General features: G+C 40.3%; 1 protein-coding gene across 1 annotated transcript; it reads left to right on the plus strand.

Annotated features, from left to right (window-relative positions):
* Window positions 1-1,597: 1,597 nt before the first annotated feature.
* On the plus strand, window positions 1,598-12,969 carry LOC147539059 (uncharacterized). The gene is made up of 2 exons (XM_086644510.1): window positions 1,598-2,794; window positions 10,634-12,969. The coding sequence occupies exons 1-2, from the start codon at window positions 2,116-2,118 to the stop codon at window positions 11,137-11,139; spliced, it is 1,185 nt and encodes a 394-aa protein (XP_086500636.1). The 5' UTR covers window positions 1,598-2,115; the 3' UTR covers window positions 11,140-12,969.
* The last annotated feature ends 11,083 nt before the right edge of the window (window positions 12,970-24,052 follow it).

A 24,052-nucleotide genomic window follows, 5' to 3' on the forward strand; every position in this document is an offset into this window, starting at 1 on the left:
TCAAACTTTTATAAAGAACCTCCCACATCGTTTCGTCAAAAAATTCTCAATATCATCTGTAAACATAACATTTCCTTAGTTAATTAAAAGGTCTTAAATTTATCCAACTTAACATTAAAGTACTAAATTGTTGGTTGACTTACTTTTACTAGCTATTGGTAAAGTTTTTGACTAGATTATATTGTGTTCTTCAATCATAAAACTCACGACGAGTTTATATATTGTGCTATTTATACCGTGAACTAAGCTAAATGTGAGCAATTACAATTGACTGCCTCTTAACAACCAAACAAAAAAAAGAATATATGTTTCTTTTATCACACCTTGTTAACACTCCGCCGTATACTCAGAAAACACCGATCCTTTGGTAACTCAAAAGCCCCATCACTTTCAAATGACTTTATCTTGAGATCCAGAAGGTTTTCATTAGTGGTCTTGAAATGTTTGAGACAACAAACACTATCAGCCGTTTGTCTTAATCGCTAAATCCAATGGAAAAGGTTATAATCGTCTACAAAAATGGTGTAATATTTGATTCCATCAGTGGAGTGAACAGATGATGGACCCCAAATGTCCCAATGGTATGTTGTGGATATTGGTTTGTAAAGCTAGAGGAAGGGGTAAATGCAAATGCTTACTTTTCTGTAGTGGGCATGAGTGGCATAAGGAATCAAATTCAGAGGTAGCTAACTAAATTTATATTCTAAATTTAGAGAAATATAAATTGTTAAACTCACAAAGCTTCAACCCAAACCTCATCATTGTGAAGATGCTTACTGGATAACTCAAGGAGGAATTAAATGGAACGCAAATCATTTGAATCTGGATTACTGATAATTGTTGTATTATTGGTAATATGCCTTAGAATGTTAAGTTTGTCTTCAACCAAATTAAATTAATTGACAACGAGTGGAGATGACATGTTCACCCTTCTCCCATGTGAGAGTGTTCTCTCACATGCCCCTTTGTGTGTAACGTTCTTTAGGCACGTGTTGTTTTTATAGTGATTACGTGTGGGCCTACCTCTAATACTATGTTAAGTTTGTGGTCAACTAACTCAAACTTAATTCACTATAAGTGGAGGGGACCTAAACATTATATTTTTAATTATTAGATCACTCTCTTTTCATTATGGACTGCCAAAAAAGTGATGATGCCTGTGAATTTGGTGTAGACCAGAAATCATTTGATTGGAAGTATTTTGTGTTTAGAAGTTTTGTCTAAACTGCATTCGGATTGGTTATTAATCTCCATGTCATTTTTGCGATTAATGGTTCATTTACTTCTTCTAGAGATTTTATACCTTTTTTGATGAAATTAGAGATCTTATACCTAATTCTCCATTTTCCTTTGGCCTACAAAGTATGTCCCAATTGACAAAATGTATCTTTCTGTCTTTTGTTGCATGGGCCCACGAAAAGTTCTTGTCCATTTGCTTTAATTGGTGGATTACTAGCTTTGGAAGTAACTAGAAAGTAAATGGGTGGATAAGGTTTTTTGAGGAGAGAGAAGCTCTCGGGTGACGTCAGCCCTTCTCTCCTTTCCACCTCTTTCCTGTCGAAACCAAACAGCAAACCCTAATAGCAATCTCTTGCAATCCCTCTTGAGTGTCTCGGTAATCAGCTGCCGATCTTCTCCTCTCTTGGTAATCAACGACAGATCATCCACTCACTTAAGACAGAATAGCATCATTATCGCCTATTTGCTTTGATTAGCTCTCACCCCAATCACCAACAGTTCACCTTCCCGATACGTTGTCAAGCTTGCATGCAGTCATAACAACTCTAAGAAGGCAACGAACTTATTGGGGGAATTTCAGATCAAGGTACATTCAACGCAGGTGCGCGCTTTACCCGAGATCTTCTCTTTTCACGCTTTGGATTGCATTAATGGTAAGATCCCTATTCTAACGCCCCCCTTGCGTCATTAAGATTTTTCCCCCCTGTTTCTTCGACTTCTCCTTTGTCTTTTGCTTTAGTCTTTTCGGTTTTCTAGTCTGTCTTTCTCTTTCTCTCTCTCTGGTTTTGATTTTGCTGTCTCCATCTTGAATGTCGTCTGATTTGGCCGTCGAGTAGACTAGACGGGTGGTTGGCACCACCCAATCCCTGAGCGTGCATGGCACTTATAGTTTGGTGCTTCATCTTTCCATCCCTCCCTGTTTTTGCCTTTTTAAGTCATCGGAATCTCTCACAACCCTATCCCATTCTCTCTCCTTCGTCTGCTTCTGTCCACTTTCTCCTTCTTTCTTTTCCTTCCTATCTGCTTCTCTGTTCTTTCATGGCGACCCATTTTGCTGTTTCACCCCGAGGCCATCTTTCTTTGAAATACCAAAAACCATCCACCAAGCAGGAACTTCAATCCATCTCCCAAGGATTTGTTGCTAGATGGTGTTGTCCCGAGGAGGCCACATTAGCACAAATCAAGCGTATGCTCTACCCTCTCACTGTCTTTTTCCGAGACTGTTACTACTCTCCGGTTCAAGGACCAGTCAATACGTTTCTCATCAAACCCAAAAGTTTGTTCATCCTCAACGCCCTAAATTTTGGTCGCCCTTGGATTATGAGAGGGATGCTGCTTGTCCTGAAACAAGTGGATTTTCCACTCACAGAGAGGGTTGATGATCTGTTTTACGAGCCCATGTGGTGTACGCTCTACAAACTGCCCTTAGCCATCCAAAACAAAGAAGATCTTGATACTATCTTCGAGCGTAAGGGCAAGATAATTGAGATCAAGCCAAGAAGTTTGGGCTTCATTAATAACAAAGTTATCAAAATTCACTTCCTCTATGATGTTCGTGAAGGATATGATGCCTAAAGTCTGAAGGAATGGTATCCTTCCGAAGGAGTGTCCTTCGACCAAGGATGCAATGCGTGCAATTTGGCTATTAGGATCTTAATGAGCTTATTCGGAAGATCATTAGTCCGGTCCAATTAGGGGTCGTAATGCTTAGCTAGAAGCCAACTACGATCGTCGAATCAAGAGTTGATTCGCGGCTAACATAGACCGGATCCTACAAGGGTTACACAACAGATTTGAACGGAGAGAATTGACTAGATGGATAATGGCAAATAAGTGGATTGGATCCGTTATTGGTAAGTCCTGAAAGATTCGGAGAAGTCCGAAGAGATAAACATGTCCGGGCCCAAAAGGGAGGCCCGGAATGGCTTTAGGAAGGCCGACCATGTGATGGCCGGCCCAGGCAATAGGGCCGGCCATGTGATGGCCGACTAGGCCCTAAGTGGGCCGGCCAAGGAAGCCCATAAAGGGCTATGTTGGCCGGCCACACTAAAGAGACCCAATGGAGGGTATTTTGGGTGTTGCCTAATAATTAGGTTTATGGAATCCTAGTTTGAGTCTAATACCTCTTCTAGGGATTTCTATATATACCTAATTATACAACCTAAAGAGAGACACAACTGAGAGGCAATTCAGAGATAGAATTGTGTGTGTCTGAAAGAGTTTCAGAATATACATCTCAGAGAGAGAGAGAGAACAGGAGTTTTCTCAAGTATCTAGTCAAGAAGAAGGAGTTCTTCATCTCAACCTTCAAGAAGGTCCTAGCTGACTGAAAGGAGGGAGTTCAAGTTATTATTCGGTGTCTCAAGTAGAGGAGCTACACTTGGAGCTCTTATCTTCCGAATACTGATCGGAATTTAGTTCGTGGGAAAGCGATTAAGAGGTAATCATCTTTCCAATCTAGTTCATTGGTATGTTCATGTATAGATCCTGGAAATAGTGTTAAACATATGATGTTTGACATTCCGCTACCAACGCTATTCAATTAGGTGTATGAGATACACTAGGTTATTCCCCTTCAGTGGCATCACGAGCCGTTTGCATGAACTATCTTTGACTAGATGAATTAGATTCTTACTTGAACAACTAGATATTAGTGTTTTAATGTTTGAATAGAGATTTAAACATAAGTTTGATGAGATCAAATTAGGGTTTTGGATGAGATTCATGACCTAGAAACACTAGAAACATAGTTTTATGAAAAGAGTTTTCATAAACAAGTGTTAGGGTATTAGAATTTTGATAAAAATCATCAAAACCATGAAGATTGGTTGATGAATTGATCAAAAACAGTACCTAACAGCAGCTGGAACAAAGAAAAAGAAAAGAAAAATCAGTTGGAACGGTAGGATTTCCAAAAAGTTTGGAAACCCTACTGGCCGGACCGGCCAGGACGCGTCCAGGACGCGTCTGGGCCGGACCAGCACGTCTCGGACAGACAGTCCGAGACAGACAGGGACACGGACTGGAAATCCCAGTCCGTGAAGGACCGGGAATCTTAGTCCAAGCTGGACTAGGAGTCCGAGACTCTCGGGTCTCGGACATCCCAGAGCGTCTAGGACGCGTCTGGGATATCCCAGTCCAACACGGACTAGGAGTCCGAGACTCTCGGGTCTCGGACGTCCCAGCGCGTGGGACGCGTCTGGGACATCCCAGTCCGAGACGGAATAGGATTCCGAGACAGGAGCGTCTCGGATATCCCTGACGCGTCTGGGACGCGCTCGAGGGAACCTATTTAGAGTCTCGGTCTAGGACCGAGACACTGGACGAGTGTCCGGATGCATCCAGGATGCGTCTGGAGCAACCAGAAGCATCTCGGATGCGACTGGAAGCTTCCGGACGCAACTCGGATGCGACCGGAGCATCCAGAAGCGTCTGGACGCGTCCAGGAGGCATCCCAGATGGGATGGCCTTGCCGTTTGTGCACAGAAGCGTCTGGGTCGCGACTGTGGAGCACGGGTGCATCTCGGACCGAACATCCGAGATGGCACATGTGCTGTCCCGAGACCAGACACGTCTGGGACGCGTCTAGGAGTTCCAACAGCTCTCGGACTGAGCATCCGAGAGGCATATAAGGCGACCGGATGGTCTGGACGCGTCTGGGACGCGACCAGGACGCATCCTAGACATCTCACCCGAGATGTCTATGGTCTGTCCTAGGACAGAAGCGTCTAGCTGGGCTAGGACGCGTCTGCCCGAGAGACAAAGCACGGCAGAAAGGTGCTGTCTCTAGGACCGGACCTTGACCAGGCTGAGTCAAGAGTTGACCAGAGACCAGCCAAGGGACTTTGACCATGGTTGACTCAGATCTTTTTGAGTGAGACTCAAGGGCTTTTTGGGCCATGATCTGAAAGGGAGTTTTTCAGACTTTTCTCCCGGTTCCGAGCATAATTTTTTCCGACATAGACCCGGGTTAGAAGAGAACCCGAACGGAGTTTTTCCTTATATTGATTTTGGAAACAATTAAGGAAGAAACACAATGCTTCTAGTTTGAGTATTGAGAATACGAAACTTTAGAAACATTAGACATAGAGATGTCACAAATTCCCACGAATAGCTATACGATAGCAAAACCTAGAAACAAATCTAGGATACATACTTTATTTATTATGATTGTCATATTTTTGTATGTATGGATGTATGTGATTGCGTAGAATAGTATACCTTTAGATAGGATTATCGTTTCTTGTTCTAAGCGCAAGGAGTTGTGCCCGAATAATACTTAGAGTATAGGGTCTTAGAATCTATTGACGAACTGAATGATGAGATCATGGTTCAAGTGGGAGTAGTCAATAGAGGTTCTTGGATATGAATCCAATCGAACCATAGGCGAACAAGAAATAAACTTAAAAGATGGGATCTTTTAAGGGGTAATACTAAGATTTAACAAATCATTACGCAAACCCACATAAACTTTTACGTAATAAATCATGAATGGTTATGCAAGAGTTCACAGTAACGCAACTTGATAAATTACGTAATAAGTCCCAAAAAGAATTTTGAGTAAAGCCTACCCAGATTAAGACACCTGTTGAGCCCTTGTTCATCGATGGTGGGTCATGCCAAAGCAGGGTGCCATCTTCTACCTCGGGACAATACGGGTAGATCTATGAAGAGGTCTACATGTCTAAATGGTTATTCTCAAACGAGTCAGCAAAAGGGTTTTGGACTTCGAGGCTAAAGGACGATTTAATGTTTAAATCGTCAACCAAGAGTCATATGAGATATGATCAGTAAGAAGTTACTCACCCAGGACGACGAATTAAGGGTTGTGCCAAAGTACGCTTAATTTCGAAGGAATGGGATCTTGGAATTATATTATTCTAAGGGGACATCAAAAGTAGAATAATATAGGCAAATTAAGAAAATTGCCAGGATAACAAGTTTAATCACTTTCGCATTTCTTACATGTAGTTTAATTATGACAACAAACATCTTCAACCTCTACACCATACTTGAGAAATTGAACGATACCAACTTCGTTCAATGGGAGAGGAACCTGAGAAAGGTTCTAGGAGAAAGCGCAGAAATATTGGACATTCCGATCCCCGTGCTTTCAGAAACTTCTTCTGATGAAGAACGTAAGCAAGTAGACGATATTCGAAGGAAGTCAGCGCCAGTAACCGGTTTAATGCTAATGGCCATGGAAAGAAAATATATAGATATGTTCATTGAAATGGAGGCATACACCATTATTCGACGGCTAAGAGAAGTGTTTGGAACACAATGTCGAATGGAAAGATTTAGAATCACAATGGTGACACTGGGAATGCGACTGGAGAAAGGGAAACCCGTCCGTTATCATGTTTTGGAGATGATTGATCACTTCAAAGACATGGAATGGATGGGGTCTCCTATGCCAGTCGTAATGGCAGTTGACATCATCCTGAATTCATTGGATGAAAGGTTTCAGGATGTAGTAGCAAACTTTGAAGATAAGTTTGGACGGGTATCCTTCGAAAGTCTACTGGCGATTCTGGAAGTAGCTGAAAGTAGATTCAGCACCCCTGAAACTCTAGAAGAGATTCTAGGAATTCAGGAGACTGTAAATACGGGAACGGAAGACGTTAGGAGAAGGAAGCAGTCTGGCAGGAGAATGGGCAGGAAAGCACCAAGACCCAGAACTATCCTTCCTAACAAGAGATGTCTTGTGTGCGGTAGTACATCTCATATTCGATTAAGAGATTGCCCGCGATTCTTGGAAGATCTAAACGACGGAGCTGGGAGTTCCGGTCAAGGTAAAAATTATTAAAAGTTATTCAATTAAATACACATTCCTCGAGGTATGTGATACCTAAAAGACTCTTATCATTATGAATGACAGGAGCAAGAGGGAGCTGAGTATTTATTGAAGAGGAGATGAACCTGTCGAAAGCTGAGAAGGCAAGAGTTGCTGGAAAAGCTCGAGAAGGATCATAGACTCGATAGGCAATACTTTAAAGTAGTTTTAGTATTTCTTTTTCTTTTTAGAACAATGACTCTGTAATGAGATTATGGGAGTGAATAAAATATGAGATATTTTATGATGTTCTTAAAAGAGCCTATCTAACTTTTAAGTAATTTTAACGGATGATCCGACTTAGTCATTCTAAATCTTGTAAGAGTACAAGAGTTCAGTTAATCGTAGAAAATAATGTTAGACATGAAAGTCTGCGATTAGTGTGATTAGAATGGACGTAAGACTTGATTGTGGAGAAGTTTTAGAAACAAATCCAAAATCAAGAAGTGGGTCTGGATGACTAAAGAATATGATGAGATCATAAGTTCGATAGTCATCGGTCTTCCAAAACACAAAGTCTAATACGTATCTGCCAAACCACTAAAAACCTAAAAAGCTATAGTGAATAATTGAGTCCATCTGAATATGGATATTATTTTAGAAGGAGTTCTAAAACTGTCAATTATTCCAATGTCTAAAGCGTGTTAGACATAAGTTCTTCAAGAAGAAGAACGGGGTTTTCTCGCCAATCATCGGAACACAATGAGATTGTTGCTCTCGATGGTGTCTTCATTAAAAGGAGGGTCCTTCTAAGAAGACAAGTGGGAGGAAAAATCGAATGGGATTCGATAAAGAGCAACAAGAGGAAGTAAGGAGTTACTTGCCTTGAAACAAAAGAGAGTAAGAGTTACTCGGCTTAAAACGAAAGAGAGTAAGAGTTACTCGGCTTACGTGACAAGGGATCTCGACTTGAATGGTTCAAAGAGACGATCGCCTGGAAACTTCTTAAGGAGTTAAGAAGGTTGCTCAAAAACCCCAAGGAATCTTTAGAAGATTCAAAAGAACTATAGCAGAAACCACTCTGAAATTGGATCGGAAATCCAAAGAGATAAGAGTAAGAATGGTTAAATCTTGTGAGACAAGAAGGTAAGTGGGAGTGAAACAAGAGTTGTTTCAGGTCCTGTATGTAGGAGACATACAAGAAAGGACAAGAAGACGAGGGTAAATTAACCATGGGCATCAAAAGTCTATGGAGATAGATCGGAGGATGATAAAGACTCGTTCAAAAGGAGTTTTGAAGAAGTCTGAATAAGAAATTCTCTTGGAGAGAAATTCTACCCAACTCCCGTGATAAACACAGGAGAGACACTTATGTTAGAAAACATAAGAACGATCATGAGATGATCGTTGTTTACCCGAACATCTATAAGTACTTGGAGTACGAAAAGATGACGTCGCCCATACAAGTCAGAAGATTGAAGAAAGTCATAAAAGTAATCTTCCAAAAATAAAGATAGGAATCTTTTAGGAAGGGCTAACAGATGGGAAAGAGTTTTCCATGCTGGGAGTCGTTGCTTAACTCTACTAGATAAGAAAGTAAAATTAGAACTTGGGAAGTGCTAATTTCAGTGGGAGAAAACTGATATTATCATAACAGCTTACGAAGAGTTCGAAAGCAAGATAATAACAAAGCGAAGTGAAAAGTAAACTAAACTGTCACCTTAGAACGATCATGAGATGCTCGGGTCTAAGGAATTAGGATCCAGGAGGAGAATCCTAAAAAGACTTGTAAAATTGAGAACGTGAAGGAGTTCACGCGGGTGCTCAAATTTTACAGACTCTTGTTATCCGAAATAAACTGGGTTTATTTCGTCATCTAAATTGTGGTTTAGAATTTAGACGACAGTCCAAAAGGATGAAGTGTTCCAGGTAGGTTTATTAGATACGTGATCTAATGAAAGAAACCCTACTAAGTGAACATGGAAGCACATCATCCTACTATCCCTAGTCCAGGTCATTAGTTGGACAATAATGACTTAGGAAGACTAGCATGAGTGATTGACAAGATAGCGTTGTTTCTTGGGCTATGGGAATAGGAGTATTCAAAGGTCAACTTCATGGGTGTATAGTTGATACACTGGAAACCCGCCGAATGAGAGTACTTCAAGAGTTGAAGTTATAAGATGTCATAACTCTCATTTAAGCAAATTGGAGAGATTCCTCAAAACATGAGTACTCACTCAGTTTATGGAAGGAATGTCGAACTTTGGTACCGTCAAACGCCATCCGTAAAAAGTGGTTATAAAAGCGGCATACTGGGGGAGACAGGATAGACATGAAATTGAGTGGGAGTACAAGAATGGATTATGTTTTCCTGAGTAAAATCAGGATAAAGTATCTCCGGGCCACTTGATGAGAAACAACTGAAAAATGCATGGCCGTGCTCAAACGGATTAAGAGTTAATCGTTTGGATTGGAAGTTGTTCTCGGGATCAAGAGAGTCTGATAAATATGACATATCAGATGAGATACGAAAAAAAAAACATGGGAATCGAGCATTGCACTTGTTCTAAGTACAAGTGGGAGACTGAAGGATATGATGCCTAAAGTCTGAAGGAATGGTATCCTTCTGAAGGAGTGTCCTTCGACCAAGGATGCAATGCGTGCAATTTGGCTATTAGGATCTTAATGAGCTTATTCGGAAGATCATTAGTCCGGTTCAATTAGGGGTCGTAATGCTTAGCTAGAAGCCAACTACGATCGTCGAATCAAGAGTTGATTCGCGGCTAACATAGACCGGATCCTACAAGGGTTACACAACAGAATAATGATTTGAACGGAGAGAATTGACTAGATGGATAATGACAAATAAGTGGATTGGATCCCTTATTGGTAAGTCCTGAAAGATTCGGAGAAGTCCGAAGAGATAAACATGTCCGGGCCCAAAAGGGAGGCCCGGAATGGCTTTAGGAAGGCCGGCCATGTGATGGCCGGCCCAGGCAATAGGGCCGGCCATGTGATGGCCGGCTAGGCCCTAAGTGGGCCGGCCAAGGAAGCCCATAAAGGGCTATGTTGGCCGGCCACACTAAAGAGACCCAATGGAGGGTATTTTGGGTGTTGCCTAATAATTAGGTTTATGGAATCCTAGTTTGAGTCTAATACCTCTTCTAAGGATTTCTATATATACCTAATTATACAACCTAAAGAGAGACACAACTGAGAGGCAATTCAGAGATAGAATTGTGTGTGTCTGAAAGAGTTTCAGAATATACATCTCAGAGAGAGAGAGAGAACAGGAGTTTTCTCAAGTATCTAGTCAAGAAGAAGGAGTTCTTCATCTCAACCTTCAAGAAGGTCTTAGCTGACTGAAAGGAGGGAGTTCAAGTTATTATTCGGTGTCTCAAGTAGAGGAGCTACACTTGGAGCTCTTATCTTCCGAATACTGATCGGAATTTAGTTCGTGGGAAAGCGATTAAGAGGTAATCATCTTTCCAATCTAGTTCATTGGTATGTTCATGTATAGATCCTGGAAATAGTGTTAAACATATGATGTTTGAGATTCCGCTACCAACGCTATTCAATTAGGTGTATGAGATACACTAGGTTATTCCCCTTCAGTTCGAACCCCTCTTTTGGCTGTTATCAACCTTCTCTTCGTGGATGTTGAATGTAATATCAACATTAGCTATCAAAAGTTTTCCGGAGCTATCTGTCAATCATGTCGCATCATAGAGCACCTGATTGGTCACTGTCCTTCACTGAATCCTTTAGCTCCCTCAGATGATGAGGATGATTCGAGCTACGAACCCATGGAAGACATTGAAGAAGTTCCCACCAACCCACTGCTTGAAGAACCACTGTTGAGAGCCCCACCACCATCTCCTGTCAACCACCTTAACCATCCTTCTCGTCCTATCACCACTACTGGCAAGAGGGTCAGGCCAAGCTCGTCTCATCAGTCCATTAGCTCATCCGATGATTCCATTGAAAACCATCATTTCAGGTCTAGGTTGATGGATAATTTTGAAGCTCAACAACTTTTGGAGGAGTCCAGTCTGCTTTCCCGTAGCCTAGACATCCTCGGATCTCAGGGAGAGGGGGGTGCCTCCATACCACCTGCCTAGTCTCGTGTTTAGTTGGGTCGTTTTTAGTTCTTAGTTTTTTCTTTTCTGTATTTTGTTTCTGTGTGTGCTTTTTGTCTCTGGCTGGCTAGGTCAGTTTAGTTTTTTGTAGGCACCCTGGTACACTTGCAAGATTGGCTGCGGCTGTGGGCTGCTTCTGTGGCGCCTGTAGTGATCTCCTAGTGGGTTAGTTACAGGCGCGCCCAGAGGGGTGCCTTTAAGTACTCTCTTTTTGTTTGTCTGGCTCGGTGTACCAGGGTTGGTCCTGGGGTTGATGCCTTGACCCGTTAGGTTTGGTTGTCAGGGTTGGTTTTGTTTGTTTTAGGTTGTCTGTTGTTATCTTCTTGTTAGTGTTTCATTGTTGTTTCCGTTTTTCGGTTTCAGCGTTTTTATTTGTTTTTTGCTCTAGTTGTTGCTCCCCGGCCCCTTGATGGCCCTATTGGCTTGTAACCCTCCTGGGGTTTTGACCGGGCCTTCCTGGGCCCCCAGACCTAGTAATTCTAGAGACACCCCTACCCTTCAAAATCTTTCGATCCTAGCTTGGAATGTGAGGGGTTGTGGTAATTTCCTCAATCGCAAACATTTGTGGTCGCTGATTAGGGAGCATAAACCGGATCTTATTTTCCTGTCCGAAACTAAATGTATGAACACTAACATAGACAGACTTCTTAATCTCCATTCGAGCTATAAAAAATTCACGGTCGAGCCTGTCAACAAGGGAGGGGGGTTGGCTCTGTTCTGGGACTCGGACCTTGAGATCACCGTTAGTCACGCTGACCATAACATGATTCACATCCATATCAATTTTGAGGGATCTCAGGAACCTTTAACTGTCACTTGCTTTTATGGGTGCCCTCATAATAAAGATCGTATCAAACCTTGGGAAACCCTTAGCTCGATAATCCCGCCTCCGGAGTGTCCGTGGCTTCTCATTGGTGACCTTAATACGATTATGCATCCCGTTGAGAAAAACGGATCTCCCAAACCTCTGCCCAACTATGCTAGAAAGATTATGTCTTATACCAACACTTTTGGCCTTCTTGACTTAGGTTTTAGTGGTCCTACGTATACCTGGTCTAACCGTCAATTTAAGGGTAATCTGATCCAAGAGCGCCTCGATCGAGCATTATCTAATATGGCTTGGATGTCGTTTTTCCCTCACTCTAGAGTTGAACATCTCCATGGAGTTGGCTCGGATCATCTTCCTATTCTCCTATCCACCAACCCTCCTACTTTTCAAGGTCGCAAACCTTTTAAATTCATCAGAACGTGGATGTCCCACCCAGATTGCAGCTCCTTTATTCTTGATAACTGGTCCAGCTTTCCCTTCCTTATTCAACAGAAACTTAATTTGCTGGCTATCAAACTTTCCAAGTGGAATAAAATGGTGTTTGGCCACATCGAGCATCGCATCAAATCTCTTACCGCGGCCATCCAGTCTACTCATAACTCTGACTCTCTCCTCAGTCTTACGCAACAGCTTGAAGAGGCCTATAATCAACAGGAGAGTATCTGGAAGAAAAAATCCAGGGTGACCAATATTCAATTGGGAGATCGTAACACGAAATTCTTCCACGCCAAGGCTATCGCTCGGAATCGGAAAAACCAAATCACCATGATTAAGAAAGAGGATGGCACCTGGTGTGATGACCTTACTGAAATCTCCCAACTTTTCTCCACCAATCTGAAAACCATTTCTAGTTCTAATATGTCGGGGGATCTTAGCAGCATTCTCAGTCTCTTCCAATCCCAAATCACGGAATTCCAAAACCTGATCCTCATCACTACTCCGAATGAAGATGAGATTCGTACTGCTACTTTCTCCCTCAAACCTGAAGCTGCCCCGGGCCCAGATGGTTACCCCCCTCTCTTCTATCAATCGAACTGGGACACGGTCAAAAATGATATTATTCAGATGGTCTCTACCTTCTTCCTTTCTGCTTCTCTCCCTCCAGGCACCAATCATACTCATATCTGCCTCCTGCCTAAGTCTAAATCCCCTCAATTTACTTCTGATTTTAGCCCCATTAGCCTTCTTAACACCACCTATAAAATCATAACCAAAATCCTGGCTAACAGATTCAAAACGACGTTGTCTGGTATCATCTCGCCTTTCCAAGCCGCCTATGTTCCGGACAGGCAGATTACAGAGAACATTATCATCAGCCAAGAAGTGGCACATTCTTTCAAAATAAAACGTGGGTCTAAAAGTTTCTTTGCCCTCAAATTGGATATGTCGAAGGCCTTTGACAGGGTGGAATGGTCTTACCTCGAAAATATAATGTCCAAGCTGGGCTACCATCAGCATTGGGTCAAAATGATTCACTCGTGCATCTCCTCTTCCTCGATGGCGGTCTTAATTAATGGTCGCCCGGGCAATTCTTTCAATGTCTCTCGTGGTTTAAGACAAGGAGATCCGCTCTCTCCTTTTCTTTTTTACTCTGGCCATGGAAGGTCTCAGTAGGCTTCTTGAATCTCCGGACAGTCCCTTCAACTTTCTCGGGTTCTCCATACCTAGATCCTCCTTTACCATCAAACATCTTCTCTTTGCTGATGACTGTATTATTTTTGGTCGTAACACTCTTGACAATATTTCGACCCTTCTCAATATCCTCCAATCTTTTGGTCAGGAATCCGGACAAATAATCAATTACAACAAATCCACCATTTTCTTCACCAAAAACACCCACCCTAAGTTCAAACGTATTATCACCAAGTCCCTAAAAGTCCATCAAGCTTCATCTCTCGATAAATATTTGGGCACCAAGCTCTTTATTGATGCCAAAAAGAAACTTGCTTTCTCCTCGTTGGTTGACCAGATTCAAACTAAACTTTCTAAATGGCAGTCTAATCTCCTCTCTCAAGCTGGTCGCGCCGTTGTGATTTCCTCAGTGGCGGCGGCCGTACCCCGATACCAAATGCAATGCTCACTACAAAAATACGGACTAGTTGTAACGGCTTTAAGCCGTTACAACAAGGGAAAAACCGTTACAACAAGTGCCGTGGCAATAAAAAATGTAACGAGCAGAAGCCGTTACAACTAGTTTTATTGTAACGGCTGTGTTCTTTTAAGCCGTTATAACTGAGTGCGCGGGAATTGTTAGCGGGAGTCAATTTGTAACGGCCGTGAGGGAGGACCAGCCGTTACAAATAAATAGTTGTAACGGCTTTGAGCCGTTGCAAATGTTTGTTTTTCAGAAAAAAAAAAAAAGCTGCAGCAAAATTTGAAAACCAGCAGCACTATTTTGCTGCTTTTACTTGCTGTATTTCCCTGTTCCAAAACCATAAACATTCAACCCAATCACCAATAATTTTAAACATTCAACCTGACCACACAAAACCTTTAAACATTCAACCCAAACAAAATATAGAACTTAAGCAAAACAAGATAAAAATATATAGACAAGATGACTAAAACCAAATTGAATTAACTAGTAAACTTCTTTATAATGTCAATATGTTTCACAAGATGTCGATAGTTGTTTATCTGAGTACATTATCATAAACTAAACTAATGGTTCAGCTCCCTAAATGCATTTCAACTACTTACGAAATAGAGATAACAAGTAGGCCGTTACAATAAGTCGTTACGAAAACTCCGGATTTTTGTAGTGGCTTCGCCATTCCCAAAGGCGTTAGCAATTACATTGAGACTTTGCAAAGGTCTTTTTGGTGGGGTAAAAGCAAATCAATTCACACTATTCACTGGTCGAAAATCTGCTGCCAGCGCAGGTTTGGGGGGTTAGGCCTGCGGCTCCCTCACCTTGACAATGAAGCTTTCCTTGGCAAACTGTGTTGGCGTCTCCTCAAATTTCCAAATTCTCCCTGGGCCCAGCTTCTCAAAGCTAAATATTTCCCTAAAGTCAGTAAACCATCTACACCCAAGCAGCAACACTCCTGGGTGTGGAAGTCTTTGGCGGGTCCTTTGAATGAGATAACTAAGTTCATCTTTTGGGATGTAAATAAGGGTACGAATGTTAACATCTGGAACGACTATTGGATTCCCAACCATAGACCTCCGTTAATGAATCACAATAACTGTCCCTTTGATTTGGTTCAAAACTTGATCTGTAATCATAATTGGAATATAGAACTGATAGACACTTATTTTACTGAGGACATTAGACGTGCTATCCTCAGCATTAATATTCATCCTTATGCGGATGACAACATGATATGGTCTTTAACTAAATCAGGTACGTTTACTTTGAAATCGCTGTATTTTCAATTAAGAATGAGAGATACTAATGCTGATCTCACGAATTGGAATTTCATTTGGAATATTCAAACCATTCCTCGGATAAAACTATTCCTTTGGAAATGTTGCACCAACAGTCTCCCGGTTCGGGAAAAAATCGGTAAATACATTGGCAATAACTATGTGTGCTCCTTCTGCACGGAAAGAGAAACTATTTCACATATTCTGCTGCACTGTAACTATGCTCGAGCTATTTGGCACTACTTTAATATCAGAACGAGTAATTTTCCTACAGTGATAGATTGGATTGTGTTTTGGCAAACGATGGATGATGAAGGTATGGCGAGGATGGCAAAAATAATGTGGTTTATATGGAAAGCACGATGTGAGAAAAGCTTCGGCAAGATGGACGGTACACCTTTACAGACCATTCACAAAATTCAATGCTTCGAGACAACCTTGCGGGGGCACAAACCTCAGAAAACGAAAGCTAATAAACCAAGGTGGCAACCTCCGGAACCTCCGTTCCTCAAGATTAATGTGGATGCTTCATTCACCAATTATGCAGAACCGGCGGGTATAGGGAGTATCATTCATGATGACCGGGGAGACTTCATAATCGCAAGGGCGGGCTCCATCAGAGGTCAAACAGCAGAGGAGTGTGAAAGTATAGCGCTACTGGAGGCAATCAAATGGGCGGCTGAACTCAACATTACCCATCTCCAAATTGAAAGTGATAACTGCAACATCATCAACTATCTAAATAATCAGCAAGACAATATAAATTGGCAATCGAAGAACTAAATAGATCAAATCAAATCTTTCAAGGGGAATTTCGTGCAACTCAAATTCCACTACGGCCCGCGAACGATCAATACACAAGCAGATTACTTGGCCAAACGGGGATGGAAAGCTACTGAAAGGCGAACCTGGAACTCCAAAGAGGCGATGATGACGGATCTGAATTTGTGTTTAGTTTGAGTTTTGGTTTTTTGTTCTGTCAGCAAAAAAATAAAAAAATAAACTTAAGACTGATTTAATCCATAAAGTTCTTCCTGGTTGAATTATTAAACTCTATTTCCATCCAACAAGTGATTTTTGGAATTTCTCCGATAGTCACTAATGACTTGTATTCTATTGCCTCGTTTCGGGATTAGGGCCCCCAAACACTTTGGTCGATCCGTCATACAAGGTGCTCTTAATGTTGTTCTGAACTGATCCTGTGTTTGTTTAGGTACTTCTGAGCTAAAGTATAAACAAGATTTATAGTATTACCAAAAAGGATTAAGTTGCCGGCAAAGAGTTAGAGTGTTATACTAGGGCTGACTCTATTAATCATGTACCCAACCTATTGGTTGGTTCATAATAAGAGATAAAGAGAGAGAGAGAGAGAGAGAGAGAGAGAGAGCGAGCGCATGAAAGGTAAGAATAAAAAAGTAAGGTGAGAGTAGGCACCCTTGCCTTAGGCCAGGGCCGTAGACAGACGGCAGGTTCAAAATTCCTTCTTGGAAATTTGTTTTTTAAGAGCGCAGTGTTTATTCCTTGGTTTTTATTGTTTAATTTTAATTCCTATAGTATTTGCACATGAAATAAGAAATAAGGATTGCAAATCATAAACCCATCTTCACTCTTTAGCATATATCTCTCTCATAATTGTCTTGTTTTCTTGCTCTTGGATGTCCGCATCTTTCAAATCCGTTTATGACAAAAACATAATTTTGGAGAATCACACATTGAGAAGATGATAGTTCAATCTCTCTAGAATATTACAGGAGGGCAGGTTCAAGATTCCTTCTTGGAAATTTGTTTTTTTAAGAGCGCAGTGTTTATTCCTTCGTAGCTAATTGTGTCATATTAAATTTTATTGTTTAATTTTAATTCCTATAATATTTGCACATGAAATAAGAATTAAGGATTGCAAATCATAAACCCATCTTCACTCTTTAGCGTATATCTCTCTCATAATTTGTCTTGTTTTCTTGCTCTTGGATGTCCGCATCTTTCAAATCCGTTTATGACAAAAACATAATTTTAGAGAATCACACATTGAGAAGATGATAGTTCAATCTCTCTAGAATATTACAGGACACTAACATTTGATTATCTCAAATAAAAATATTTCGTCATCATGAAAAAAAAAGAGCAAACAAGCTTAAATGTTGATTCCTTATCTCATTATTTAATTTTCATTTCTTAAATTCCAAGATAATATTTGGTTGAAATAAAAGACTCATCAAACCAAAGAAGTTTTACATGAGAAATGTGAGGCCAATCATATATTACATCATTCTTTGAGTTTAGATTTATCGATGATTTAACCCTTCTTCCATAGTTACATCATTTTCAAAAAAAATCACGTAAAAGGTCTCTTTCAACTTTCGTATTTTTCATACAAAAGGGCCCTGCTCGGACTTTTGCACTGGGTCCTTAAATTCTCAGCCAGCGCCCTGCCTTAGGCCCCTGGTGGCCTCAAACTCCTCACTCAAATGACCATTGACCTTGACTCTGAAGGTTGGAGTTTATACATGACATGATTAAACTAATGATGTGGCCTCTCAAACCAGAAGCCTTTAAAACGGACTACAGAAATCTCCAATTGACTCTATTGTAAGCTTTGGCTATGTCCATCTTCAAACAAATTATGCCCCTTTTTTGGCCTTTGATTCATGCATCAAACGTATTAGTTTCCGAGCTATCACTATATTGTCAAGAATTTGTGGACTAGGGACAAAAGTGTTTTGTGTCTACATTATACAATCCTCCAAATCGGGTTGAATCCTATATGCCACAGTTTTCGTGATGAATTGACAAATTGAGTTGCAAAGGGAAATTGGGCGGAATTCTGAGGCGGAACTCAGATATCTTACCTTTGGAATTAAGGCGATAGTTGTAATGTTTAGAGACGGATCGGTGGTACCTAATCTGAATACGTGAATATAGCGAGTTAAAGCAGGCCCAATCAATTTCCAGTTGTGTTAGAATAAAAGCACAGGTGCCCGTTTGGGCTTGGGATCTTGGTCGATCCCATCATCATAACGACAACCTGAACCGGTTTAATCATTGAGATGTCGTCTAGAGCATGATCCGAGATTATCTTAAAGGCATTTGCAATTTCAATGGGCGGCTGGGAAACTGGCTCATCTATGAACAAATTCACAAAAAATGAGAGTAAATCTTTAGTGATTGATGCTTGTCCATGGCAATGTTGCCCCGATTGTAATTTGAGTTAATAGATGTTATTTTTCTTTCTACGTTTTGACATGGAATGCCCTTGTGTTTATATCCCCGTTTCGAGTATCAATTTGATTTTTCCCTTTATTCCGCTTTTAATCGTTGAACTTTCTCTAAGTAGATGATTTATTCCTGTATTTTACTTTCCACGTTTTAGTATGACCTCCGTGTAGGGGTGGGAAACGGGCCGGGCTCGGGCGCCCACGGGCACCAATGTTCCGGGCTCGGGCGTTTCGGGCTACTCTATTGCATGTCCATTTGACTAAACGAGCGGGCTCGGGCCGGGCAAAAACCTAAATCTCATGCACAAAGCCCGCCGTGTGCACTAGCCCGTAGCTAGTATTCGGGGTACGGGCCGGTCGGGTTTCGGGCTTACTCCTGACAAAAAAAAAATCAGCTAAATAATAATAGAGATTCTGGAAATTTTTCTCCAACATAAGAAAATAACTCCATCCTAATTTATTTCAAACTTCATATGTATTTTGAAATTGCCATTAACACATCAGTGAAGATTAAGTTTCTAAAAAAACACACAACTCACCAAAAAGAGAAAAAACTTAAAAAGGCAGAAAGAGAGTTTCATTCCGTTTGTGAAGTTTGATTATAATCTCTTCGTTTAGTCTTGAACACCTCAAATTTTGAAATTAAATCTAAAACTTGACCTTGAACTTGAAGTTTCGGTTGGATGGGTGCTTTGTCGATACTGTAACGAGGTAGATGAAAAAGACCTGCATCTCGGAATTCTGAAAGCCAAGTGGTTGAGCATAAAACCCTATCAAGTCTTTCATTCGTAAGATGATGAAGTGTCTTATAGTTAGTCCACGTACAGGTTGACCCATTAAAGTAGATTTAACAAACATGTTGCCTGTATGAAAGTCTAAAATTTAGATAGAAAATGAATAAAATCAGTACCACCCCATTTTTCCTCTCGAGAACACAATGCATAAGGTTTCCAATGCAACATTTAGGGATTGTGGACAAACTGAAGACGATCTAGTAGACCTCTCCAAAAGGATGGTGTATCTTGGACCCTTGGAGGATCATAAACGCAAAATAGATCCAATTCTAGATGATTTAAATTCGTGGATATAGTAGTGTGAATTAGATTAGGAGAATTGTAATTAATAGAGAGCTTTATGTTATTTGTGTTGGAGATTTTCAAACTATGAGTTGAAATGTGAATGGATATAACCCCTCACCACCAGTAGCCATGCCTTTTTATTTTAATGGGCATATACCATGGTATGGATGAACCCATTTGTATAGCACCTATTGGTGGGTTATAAATAAGCAACCCCTGAAGGAGTTGAAGGAGATGTCCTTCGACCAAGGTGACAATGCGAACAATTTTTCGGATAGGACAATTGATGTGGAAGATCATCAAGTCCGATTGATTTAGAGATCGTAGAGTTGTAGCTAGAGACCAACTACGATCATCGAATTACAAAGTAATTCGCGGCTAACTTCGATCGGATCCTACAACGGGTTACACATAAGAGTGTCAAATTGATCTAGGATATGACTAGTGGGAGTGAGATATAATCATGGGAGTGTCCCATAAGCATATCTCATAGGCCTAAAAAGGAATTAGGCAAAGATAGTACAAAAAGACCAAAAATAGGGTTTTTGGGCCTTAGCCGATTCGGGCACTTCTAGGGCTCGGATTGGGCTGATTTTTGGAGGGACGTTTCCTTATGTTATGAACATTAAATCTGCCAATTTTGGCTGGGTTTGGACGTCATCTCCTTAGGGAATTGAGAAAATACCAATAGTTGCTATTTTCGACTATTTCCCTAAATCTTATTCTAAAGGGTGTTTTAGGAAACCTAAAAGGAGGTGGATTCTTATTAGGGTTCTATATAAACACTCTTAGGGCAGAGAATAAGGTGTGGAATTTCTCTCTAAGCTTTCTTACTCTACCACATCAAGTAGAGAGGAGAAAGTGAGCTAATTCCCATTAACTATCTATCTAGTCAAAGAAGAAGGTGTTCTTCTTTCCAACCACCATTGGTGTGCTAGCTATACAACAAGGTGGGAGATCAAGTTGATTGCTCGTGTCCCAAGTAGAGGAGCTACACTTGAAGCTCTTGGTCTTCTTCAATCAATTCAACTAGTTCGAGGGAAAAGCGATTAAGGTAATCTACTATCTCCGTTAGTTTAATTACTAGTTTTGCATGTGATCCTGGGAATACTAGTGTAGACATTAGATGTCTTATTTCCGCTATAAACACTAGTATAAGGGTTTAAAACCCTACAACCCCCTCCCATTTGAGATACATATCAAAAAACGAATATCTCTCTCTCTCTCTGATTTTATATGTTGGTTTCATCATGTTGAATTAGCCAGAGATTAAAATCCCGATTCCTTCTCTCTCTCTCTCTCTCTATTTTCCTTTTGATTCATAAACAAAGAAGTGTTCTTGGGTATTTTGTATTAGACCTATTTGACGAAGTCAGTGTCATTTTTCTCTTTGGCATTATCAATTATATATTTCAGAGCGTTCTTGGTCTTGGTCAAAGCGTACATACTTTGAACCAAGCAGTTGTTGAAGGGCTTCATCGTATCCTGAAGGCATAATTCCTGACCCGTTGTGTACTCGTGGTTTCATACCAGAAGGGGGCGAATTACTGTCTAAAAGATCGATTTATCGAGCTTTGAAGTCTAGTGATCAACTGTAGCGCCCCAAATCCCAAATCTCAAGCTAACCGCCTTGAAATCCAAGATTTGAGACCTTCAAACTGGATCCACGAGCAACACCTACCATGAGTGCACAATAATTACCTGAAAAATAAAATAGCTGGGTTAAAACCCAACTGTAGTAGATTTCCTCAAACCTAAGTCTCGGGTAGGCAAGCTCAATCCCCAATCAAGGAGGCATTGCATTCATATTCATTATTGGCATTATCTGAATTTTAACGGTGAATACTAACATAATATATCAGATTTATCCAATCCCTCTCGAAACTAATAATTTATGTCATTTGATTAATTATTAGGTTTTCCGGTTCTCGTATTATTTTAATCTAATACTAACCCTGATAATACAACGATCTTTTTTTTTTCAGCAGATAAAAAATATCATGCCTTTAACTAAGGTAAACCTTTATGGCCACAAACTTGACATGTACGTCGACAACCACATTATGTCGAAAGACACAATCATCAAACTCTTGTTCAGGTATCTCAGACCAATACACAACAAACATTGACTCTTATCAAGACTTACAAACAAACTCACCAAACAATTCAAGTCAACAACACATGACAAGTCAGAAGGGATGATGCTTATAGTAGATCCTCACGTGGATCGCAATCTCAAACAAGCAAATAAAAATATTAATTAACAAACATAGGTTCACCACTAAAAGGTATCTACCTAGGAGATACATTGCCTAAAGAACAGAAACCATGTGAATTATCTCAATAAATTCGTCCATCGGAGACTGTTCTGACACCTTGTACGAAAACAATCATAACTTCTCACTCGAAAATCGGATGAATGAACCGTTTGAACTACTAAAAAGTAGACGAACAGACCTTTCCAAAAATATAAGAATCAAACTTAGATTAATTATATATCTACACCATATTTAATTTTAATATAAATTGACGTGCAGTAGACATTGTTCTGACACCTTGTACGAAAACTATCGTAACTCTTCACTCGGAACTCGGATTAACAAACCGTTTGAATTAATAGAAAGTAGACAAACATACCTTTCCAAAAATATAAGAATCACACTTAGATTCATTATATATCTATACCATATTTAATTTTAATATAAACCGACTGCAGTAGACACTGTTCTGACACCTTGTACGAAAACTATCGTAACTCTTCACTCGGAACTCGGATTAACAAACCGTTTGAACTACTAGAAAGTAGACAAACAGACCTTTCCAAAAATATAAGAATCACACCGAGATTCTTCATATATCAATACCAGATGTAAATTGAATTTAGACTAAAATACTGTCCTCTCTATATGTTTTATGAAATTCTAGATAAAACTAGTCTGTAAGCCATTTAATCGTTCTTTCATGTGATTAACAATACTATACCTATCATGGAATAAATTGAAAGAGCCTACAAAAAAATTAGGAGATAGGAAATCTACCTCTTTTCGCGTTAGATGACTTTAAGACCACAACCATGGCTTGTTCTCTCACTAGAGAACTCTATTTCCATCACTTTTCTTCTTTATTCCTCCTCCCATCACTAAGGAGCGGCTGCACCCTCTTTCTTTTCTATAGGGTTTCCTCAAAAGTGAAGAGAAATAGGGTTTTTAAACCCACCAGTATTTCATCTAAACAAAACTGCCCTAGACTTTTATTATTTCCACCCAATTTGGTATATCAAGAAAATAGGGGTGTTACATCAACGTAATTTTATTCATCGATTAATTTCCACCTTCCATTTCAACTTAAACGCCAATTTTTCCAACAATTTGTCCATGTTAAAAGTAGTCCTCCACTTCGTCTCCGAGGCGGGACTTGGAAGGACCTAACAAAAGCAAAATTATTAAAAGAAAACATTGAAAACAAGGAATTACGCTAGTTTTCGATAAGTTTGTAGCCCCTAATCCCCGACAATTTTAGGCGAAGAAGTTCATGACTTCGGCGGCAGTTGTTGAGTGAGAGGATCTGATGGGTTGATCGCTTATAATGTTTTCTTGTCCAGTCTGAAAGACGCTCGTAAGTCTTGTCGGCCTCTCCTTGCCTAACAGTTTTGTAGAGCCGCTTCCTTTACTCAAATGTCCCCAGTCAAGAGTGAGTGATTATGAAGAAACTTTGGCCACTATTCCTGAATCTGTGTATACTTTAATTTGTTTGATCTGTGCAAATGTGACAATAAATCACCAAATTTATTAGTCAAAAAAGTATTAGGGGGTACAAATTCTGCATTAGGGTGGAGAGTATTGAAATTAATTCCTCCAGTTAAGGTAAATTGCCGATCCACTTCGAAGGAGCCTGATTCCCTAAATTGTCCACGAGTGTTTAATGGGACTATAAATGTGTCTTTATATTTAGGTTCCATTGCTTGAAGTACTAAAGATTTTTGAGTTTATGTAAGATTGTGTTTGAGAAGATCCCCAAATGCAAGTAAAATTGGGCTAAATTTTAGAGTATGCCCAATAACGTTACAAGATTGACAGAATCGTGGTAATTTTTCGATTTGAAGTTCGATCGATATCAATTTTGTGTTAGACAAACGTAGATTTACTCTTTGTGGTAAAGGTTTATCCAAATCGTATTCCACTTCAATTGTACCAAAAGCACTCCATTTCAATGCTTCATCTGCATTTATGGGGAGATCATTCCTGATGGTTCCAGCTAGCCTATTCACTGTAGTACTGTGTAAGTGGCCTAGAAGAACTCTGGAGAACTGAGCCCAAAATCAAGTCGTTGAAAACATATGATCCGCTGGTGCGATGTCCCTTCTCAACATAGCCTGCCAGATCTCTACACGGTTTGTACTCTGAAAC

Source organism: Eschscholzia californica, unplaced genomic scaffold (assembly GCF_041429995.1).
Source record: "Eschscholzia californica isolate CP2 unplaced genomic scaffold, dmEscCali1.0.p SCAF_5, whole genome shotgun sequence".
Taxonomy (NCBI): Eukaryota; Viridiplantae; Streptophyta; class Magnoliopsida; order Ranunculales; family Papaveraceae; genus Eschscholzia; species Eschscholzia californica.